Source organism: Callorhinchus milii, unplaced genomic scaffold (assembly GCF_018977255.1).
Source record: "Callorhinchus milii isolate IMCB2004 unplaced genomic scaffold, IMCB_Cmil_1.0 Scaffold4, whole genome shotgun sequence".
In the NCBI taxonomy this organism is placed as follows: Eukaryota; Metazoa; Chordata; class Chondrichthyes; order Chimaeriformes; family Callorhinchidae; genus Callorhinchus; species Callorhinchus milii.
In genome coordinates this window covers 13252859-13260934 of record NW_024704745.1, presented here as the reverse complement: position 1 = coordinate 13260934, position 8076 = coordinate 13252859, and the positions used below count along the sequence as shown (strand labels likewise).

The following is an 8076-nucleotide window of genomic DNA, read 5'->3' as shown; positions in this document are numbered from 1 at the left end:
TTGTGCCCACCTCCGTCTGTAGCTTACCCCAAATGCAGCCGAAACCCTAGTGCATACGTTTGTCACCTCCCGCCCGGATTATTCAAACGTACTCCTCACCGGTCTCCCCAGCTCCACTGCAAAAAAAATCCAGCTCCTTCAGAGCTCTGCCGCCCGGATACTGACCGAGACCCAACTATCTTTGAAACATCCTCTCTCTTTTCGATTGATGCCGAAGAATCTTTTAATGTTTGCCTGGACAGGCAGAACAGGAACTCGATTTAAAAATCTCATTTGAAGGAAGGTACCTCCAACAGTGCCACGGAGCCCTGGCGCTGCATTGTGTGCGTCAGCTTAAGACTATGTGAGTTCAAAGTCCTGACTTAGGTTTTGACCTCCCAAACATCTATCTGACTTAAGAGGCGAGCGTACTACCAAATCAGGCTGTTGCAGAAAGCCGTAGATATATTTCAAAAATTAATACGAAGGTACTAGGCACAGGTTGCCAAGATTTTGGGGATCCCAGAGTGCGTGTTGGGGTACCCTGGAGACCAACCATCCGGAAACCACACAGCTTGCTATGGATATTGCTGTCTGACAAGCTTCCCCGCTGCCTGTCCAGCTGGGACCGCCGCGCTACACGTCAGGGCTTTGGCTTGCAGGGTTAACAGGAGCTGAGTGGGGATGCGCACGGCAAACACAGCACACACACCACACAGTGTGCGCACACACACAGCGCACACACATTACACACACCAAGCACACACACGCACACAGCACACACACCACACAGCGTGCGCACACAGCACAGCGCACACAGCATACACACACAGCACACACCACAGTGTGCGCACACACACAGCACACTACACACACCAAACACACACACGCACACAGCACACACACCACACAGCGTGCGCACACAGCACAGCGCACACAGCACAGCGCACACAGCATACACACACAGCACACACCACAGCGTGCGCACACACACAGCACACTACACACACCAAACACACACAGCATGCACACACTGCACACACATCACACAGTGTGCGCACACACTCACAGCGCACACACTACACAGCGCGCGCACACACACAGCACACGCACAGCGCACACACACTGCACACATACCACACAGCGTGCGCACCCACACACAGCGCACACACCACACAGCGCGCGCACACACACACGCACAGCGCACACAGCATACACACACAGAACACACACCACACAGCGTGTGCACACAGCGCACACACTACACAGTGCGCACACAGCGCACACACACACAGACACAGCGCACACACAGCACACACCACACAGCGCACACTACATAGCGCGCACACAGCGCACACACACACACACAGCGCACACACAGCGCACACACAGTGCACAGAGCCCTCTGACAACTCATACTGTGTGCCCACACCTCAGTGTGTGGGGGAGAGGGGGTTTCTCGGGAGTTATGGAGTTCACTTCCCTTTTTTTTAAAAAAAACAGCTCAGTCCGACCCCATCACTGCCGACAGCAGCTCCGCACTGATCAGATTCACTGCCGAGAGAGAAAAACACTGCGCGGATGTAGTGGTGAACCGGAAGCGGCGCCTCCAGTTCCGCGGGACCTCAGTCAGTCAGTCAGTCAGTCACACACAGAGGGTCACACACACACACACAGAGGGTCACACACACACACACAGAGGGTCACACACACACAGACACACACACAGAGGGTCACACACACACAGACAGACAGAGGGTCACAGACAGACACACACAGAGGGTCACACACAGACAGACACACACACAGAGGGTCACACACACAGACACACACACAGAGGGTCACACAGACACACACACACACAGAGGGTCACACACACAGACAGAGGGTCACACACACACACACAGACACACAGAGGGTCACACACACAGAGGGTCACACACACAGACACACAGACAGACACACAGACAGAGGGTCACACACACAGACACACACACAGACAGACACACAGAGGGTCACACAGACGCGGGGACAGAGGAGAGGGACAGAGGGGCGGCGGCGGTTACATTGTAGCCATCGGGGACTTCAGCCCAACTCTGTGTTACTCACTCACTCACACACCCACTCACTCTCACACCCACTCACTCACTCTCACACCCACTCACTTATTCACTCACACACCCACTCACTCTCACTCCCACTCACTTACCCACCACACACCCACCCACTCACTCTCACAAGTGATCAGAGGCTTCAGCACAGCTGAGTGTCACTCACTCACTCACTCACTCACTCACTCACAACCAGTGTTACATTATGGCTGTCCAAATGGTCGGTGGCATGGGCACCGAGGCCATGTCCGCTACGGAGGAGGTGCAGCAGATCGCCGATTCCGTGAGTATAATTATTCTCAGAAAAATTACGCTTTCCAAGTGGAATCTTTTTCGCCTCAGACACAATCTCCATTTGTGTCTTCGGCGAAAAAAATCTACGCGTTGTCGATCATAGCATTGCGTCTTCCTGGTACAGACTCCTCCACAGAATGAACTCCGTCCCCCAGTGCCTTCGCCGCCTCCTCCCTTTCCTCCTTCAAGGCCGGTCTCAATACCTTTCTCTTCGACCGTGCCTTCAGCTCCTCTCTCGACTCTCTACCCCCTCCTCGCTCCTTCCCTCCCTCACCCTGACCATTTCCCCCCTCCTCGCTCCCTCCCTCCCCTCCCCTCACCCTGACCATTTCCCCCCAATGCTCGGGTCCTGACCCAACTGTCCAGCGCCTTGGGACGTCCTCCCGACGTGAAAGGCGCTCTATAAATGGAATCTTGTTGTTGTTGTTGTTGTTGAAGTGCAGATGATGTCCTAAACTGCTTTGTTGTTTACAACAACAACTTGCGTCTATAAGACGCCCTTCACGCGGGGCAGCGTATCGGAGTGCTTAACACTGGTGGAACTCTTTACAAAAAATTACATTTGTGTCCTGGACGATCGGTGTTTCGGGCGAAGGTCTACAAAGAATGGTACAGCGTGGAAACGGGCCTTTTGGCCCGAAACAGATTGTGCTGGTTTTTATTGAGTTTCCACCTACTTCCTCCCATTCCTTCTCCGTCTTGTGAAAGTTTAACTTTCTCTTGAGCACATCTGGACTATATGATTCAACTGCCACCACAACAACAAAATTACATTTGGAGAGCGGCTTTCACGTCGGGAGGACGTACGAAAGCGTTGGAATAGTCAGGTGTCGGGGCCCGAGCATGGGAGAGGGGTGTGGTAGGGGTGAGGGAAGGCAGAGAGGTGGGAGGGCGACCAGAGGCATGATCGAAGAGAAGGGTCTAGAGACCAGCCTTGAAAGAGGCGAGGGAGGAAGCGAGGTGAAGGGACTGTGGGATGGAGTTCCAGAGGCTTCTGGCAGTGAGTTCCGCATTCTCGCTACGCTCTGTGTAAAGGAGTTCCTGCTAAACTGTCTTTTGAATCCCCACTGTGCTATCTTACACTTATGTCACCTGATTATGGACTCCGCCTATTTATGCTAACCTTACTGCAACCTTTTACCATTTTAAACATCTCTATCAGGTCCGCACTTAAATATCCCTTCTCTAGTTTGTGTATCAATCTGGCTCAGTGGTAGCACTCTCGTATCTGAGTCAGACGATTGTGGGACTTGGACCCACGTAGTCTACAACAACAACAACAACTTGGATTTATATAGTGCCCTCCACGCCGGACAGTGTCTCAGAGCGCTTCACAGTAACGGATCCCGGGGCTGAGCCAGGGGGAGGGGGAGGAAGGTGACCAAAAGCGCGGTCGAAAAGAAAGGTCTTCAGCAGAGACCTGAAAATGGGAAGGGAGGGAGCGAGATGAAGGGACTGTGGGATGGAGTTCCAGAGGCTTCTGGCAGTGAGTTCCGCATTCTCGCTACGCTCTGTGTAAAGGAGTTCCTGCTAAACTGTCTTTTGAATCCCCACTGTGCTATCTTACACTTATGTCACCTGATTATGGACTCCGCCTATTTATGCTAACCTTACTGCAACCTTTTACCATTTTAAACATCTCTATCAGGTCCGCACTTAAATATCCCTTCTCTAGTTTGTGTATCAATCTGGCTCAGTGGTAGCACTCTCGTATCTGAGTCAGACGATTGTGGGACTTGGACCCACGTAGTCTACAACAACAACAACAACTTGGATTTATATAGTGCCCTCCACGCCGGACAGTGTCTCAGAGCGCTTCACAGTAACGGATCCCGGGGCTGAGCCAGGGGGAGGGGGAGGAAGGTGACCAAAAGCGCGGTCGAAAAGAAAGGTCTTCAGCAGAGACCTGAAAATGGGAAGGGAGGGAGCGAGATGAAGGGAGTGAGGAAGGCAGTTCCAGAGCCTCGGGGCATAGTGGCTGAAGGCACGATTGCCGACGGTGGAGCGGAAGACTCGGAGGATGAGGAGGAGGCCAGACCCAGAGGAACGAAGGCAACGGGTATTGTTTTGAGGAGAGAGGAGGTCAGAGAGGTAGGGGGGTGCAGAGGAGTGCAGGGACTTGAATACAAGGGTGAGGATCTTGAAGTCGATCTTCTCTGGGATAGGCAGCCAGTGCAGTCCGGCGAGGACTGGGGTAGTCGGGGAGCGGAGTTTGGTGCGGGTGAGAATGTGGACCGCAGTGTTTTGAATGATTTGGAATTTATGAATGGTAGTGGAGGGGAGACCGGCGAGGAGAGCGTTAGAGTAGTCCAGCTGAGAGGTGACAAGGGCATGGATCAGGGTTTCAGCAGCTTTTAGGGAGAGGTATTGGCAGAGACGGGCAATGCGGTGCTGGTGAGGGACCAGATGTGGGGGAGGAAGGATAATTGGGGGTCGAACCTGGCACCTAAGTTGCATATGGGGAGTTTTAGGGGGAGGTCGGGTAGGTGGAGAAGGTGAGAGCCGTGAGATTTTAGACATTAACAAGAGCAAAAGAGTATGGCTTCCATCTTGTCAACGTTCAGCAGAAGGAAATTTGGGCTTATCCAGCCCCTGAGACCATCTGGGGACCAGGGGTTGCAAAGAGAGGTGGAAAAATAGAGTTGGGTGTCGTCTGCATTCATGTGGAAGTGTTCCCCAATGTCTGCGGATGACATCCCCAAGACAGAGCATATAGATCAGAAAGAGGAGGGGGCCAAGGATGGATCATTGGGGTACCCCGCAGGTGAGCCAATGATACTCCCAGTTTCCCTATGGATCCTTGGGTATAGTTCATCTGGGCCAGATGCCTTGTCCTTTTCAAGCTTGTATAATTTATCTAATATCTCCTCTTGTCCTATCTGAACTGTTGCGATTTTCTACCCTGCCACATTCTTACTAGTCCCCTAAATAATGTAATAAAAACAGGAGTCCCCTCTTCTGATTTTGTTCAGATTTCAGATTTCCAGCATCTGCAGTATTTTGCTTTTTCCCTTAATAATGTCATTGCCTTAATTCTGTTCTTCAGCTGAAGATAGAGATTGAAACAAAGGCTGGAAAACAGTTTTCTGTGTTTGTGGTCAAAAGCTTCAAGACACAGATTGTAGCTGGAGTGAACTATTTCATGAAGGTAAATGTTGACCTGTTTGGAAGGAACCTGTTACATTCTGACTTTTTCCTCTGGTATTAGATTTTGATCAGTGCTGCAGAGTGACTGGACACTTCTGCGGAGTTAGATAATATTGGATTTTGATATCAAATCCAACTTGAAATGGCTGAAACATACGGCGAGAGGAAGGATTTTTTCTCTTCAGGGAGGACGGAGCACCCAACTCACTTTTTAGGATTTTTATTTTAAAAAATTGTCAATTCATCTGATATGAACAAAAACTACCATTTTTCTTTAGATCCATGTTGGCAATGAAGAGTACCTGCATGTAAACATTTTCCAAGGTTTACCTCCTCTTTGTAAATTATCAATTGATGGCCTGCAGATGAATAAGAAGGCTTTGGATTAAATAGTCCCCTTTTAAAGCACTTAATTATGCCGATGTCTTTTTGAACTTTTAAAAATCTGTATTGAAAAAATTGTCGAATTAGTTTCCTAATTTTCATTAAGGTAAATGTTAACCTTTTTGGTAGGGACCCGTTACATTTTGACTTTACAATAATAATAATCTGGGTTCAATTCCAGGCAGGGCAAAACCTTAGGCAAGTTTCCTTACTCCACACGTCTAATAATAATCCCTCCAAAACCAAAAACAATAATAAAATTGGTCATTTTCAATTCACGACTGTTTGTGGGACATTGCTGTGAGCAATTGGCTGCCGCGTTTTGCCCACAAATATACGAACAGTTCACTTTACAGTATATTCTGTGAAGCGCTTTGAGATGTCTAGAAGATGTGAAAAGTGCTATATCAAATGCAAGGATTATTATTACTATAATCCTTGCTTTTGATATACCACCTTATCACGTCTTTGAGATGTCTCAGAGTGCTTCACAGGATACACTGTAAAGTGAATTTACTATGTATTCTGTGGGCAAAATGCAGCAGCCAATTATGCATAGCATTGTCCCACAAACAGTCGTGGATTGAGTGACCAATTTTTATTATTTTTTTGAAGGGATTTTTATCCCTGGAAAAGCAATCTGCCAATCAACTAACAATCAGGTTCCTCGCTCTAACCAATACACAACAGGACTTTTTCTCTGGAATTGGATTGTGAACAGTGTTAGAGTGACTGGACACTTCCGTGGGGTTAGGTAATATTTGAATTTGATATTGAATCCAACTCTGCCTGAATATGCAGTGAGAGATACTAGATTCCTCTTCCACAAAAATTCTCACAGCTTCAGAAATAAGTTTTAACTTGACGATTAGGATCTATTGAATTCGGAAAGGCAAGACTAGGATGTATTGTAATATTTACCCACACATTTTGTTCATGAACTTTCTTGTGTTGTATATACTCTTCTGCTAAAGGTTTTCAGTTGAAGTTATCTAATAGTTGAACTTATCTAATCAGAAAACGTATGTGTGTCTAATGGCCTAATTCCTCTTTTTTGTGTGTGATTTTTTTAGATCCATGTTGGCAATGATGAGTATCTGCATGCAAGAGTGTACAAATCTTTACCTCCTGGTAAAATATCATTACATGACTTACTGATGCAGAAGACGGCTGTGGATGAAATATGCTACTTTTAAAGTTCTTTATTGTGCTGATGCCTTTATATATCTGCTTCTGATGAGAAGTGGTGTGTAGGTGGTACAGATTAACTCTGGTCTGGTCTGAATACCAAAAAAATATATATGCTTCTAATGGGAGGGTGGAACACTGGTATTCTATCACTTTTTCTGATACAAAACTATTTTTTTAAAAATGTTAATTAGTTTCCTGACATGATTGTAGGATGGTTCTAATAGAAAAATGTATTCTTATTTTTTTAATTAACATTTATTTGAATGATCTCAGTATATTACTCGACTATGCAAAACTATTTTGCCTACAAAATATTTTCAATTAATTAACTTTGCAGCTTATTCTGTGTGCGCAGTGCTTTGAGACGTCTGAACGATGTGATATATATATAAAAATATATATATATATAAATCCACAACTGTTTGTGGGACACTGCTGAGTGCAATTCCACATTTCGTCCACAAAATAGTCAATTCAATTCCCATTATATTCTATGAAGTGTTTTGAAAAGTCTCAATTATGTGATAAGGCTCTCTTATCAAATGCAACTATTATTAAGTATAATGCAAGTTACCTTTGAACTTCAAAAGCAACTTGGGAGAAGAAGTGCAAATGATTCTGTAAAGTTACAAATTTGTCATCAGGCAATACATTAGAATTTTTTTATTTATCTATTGTAACCTGTTGTATCCCTTCAAAAAATTTATAATAATTTGGTCACTCATCTTGTTTGTGGGACACTGCTGTGTGCAATTGTCTGCCGTGTTTCGCCCAATTGTCTGCCGTGTTTCGCCCACATAATATAGTCAATTCACTAATTATATTCTGTGAAGCACTTTGAGATGCCTCGAAGATGTGACAAGGCGCTATTTTAAATGCAAGGATTATTATTAAGTAAATACTATTTGTATCATCTATCCTTGTTGATGAGAAAACCACACAATAAAATAACTACAATAAAAAAATTGAG

The 8076-nt window shown here is 46.5% G+C and overlaps 1 protein-coding gene across 1 annotated transcript; it reads left to right on the top strand.

The window, feature by feature from the left end:
• The first annotated feature begins 2167 nt into the window (after window positions 1–2167).
• On the top strand, window positions 2168–8071 carry LOC103188649 (cystatin-B). Its single transcript, XM_007908699.2, has 3 exons — window positions 2168–2373; window positions 5431–5532; window positions 6989–8071. Exons 1-3 carry the CDS (start codon window positions 2296–2298, stop codon window positions 7109–7111), a joined length of 303 nt encoding a protein of 100 aa, XP_007906890.1. The 5' UTR covers window positions 2168–2295; the 3' UTR covers window positions 7112–8071.
• Window positions 8072–8076: the final 5 nt, after the last annotated feature.

Excerpts from the sequence above, each read along its gene's own strand:
- LOC103188649 (XM_007908699.2), top strand. The coding sequence starts at position 2,296 with ATGGCTGTCCAAATGGTCGGTGGCATGGGCACCGAGGCCATGTCCGCT. Across the intron at positions 2,374-5,430 it reads TGCAGCAGATCGCCGATTCC|CTGAAGATAGAGATTGAAAC; the intron begins GTGAGTATAATT and ends TCTGTTCTTCAG. Across the intron at positions 5,533-6,988 it reads GAGTGAACTATTTCATGAAG|ATCCATGTTGGCAATGATGA; the intron begins GTAAATGTTGAC and ends TGATTTTTTTAG.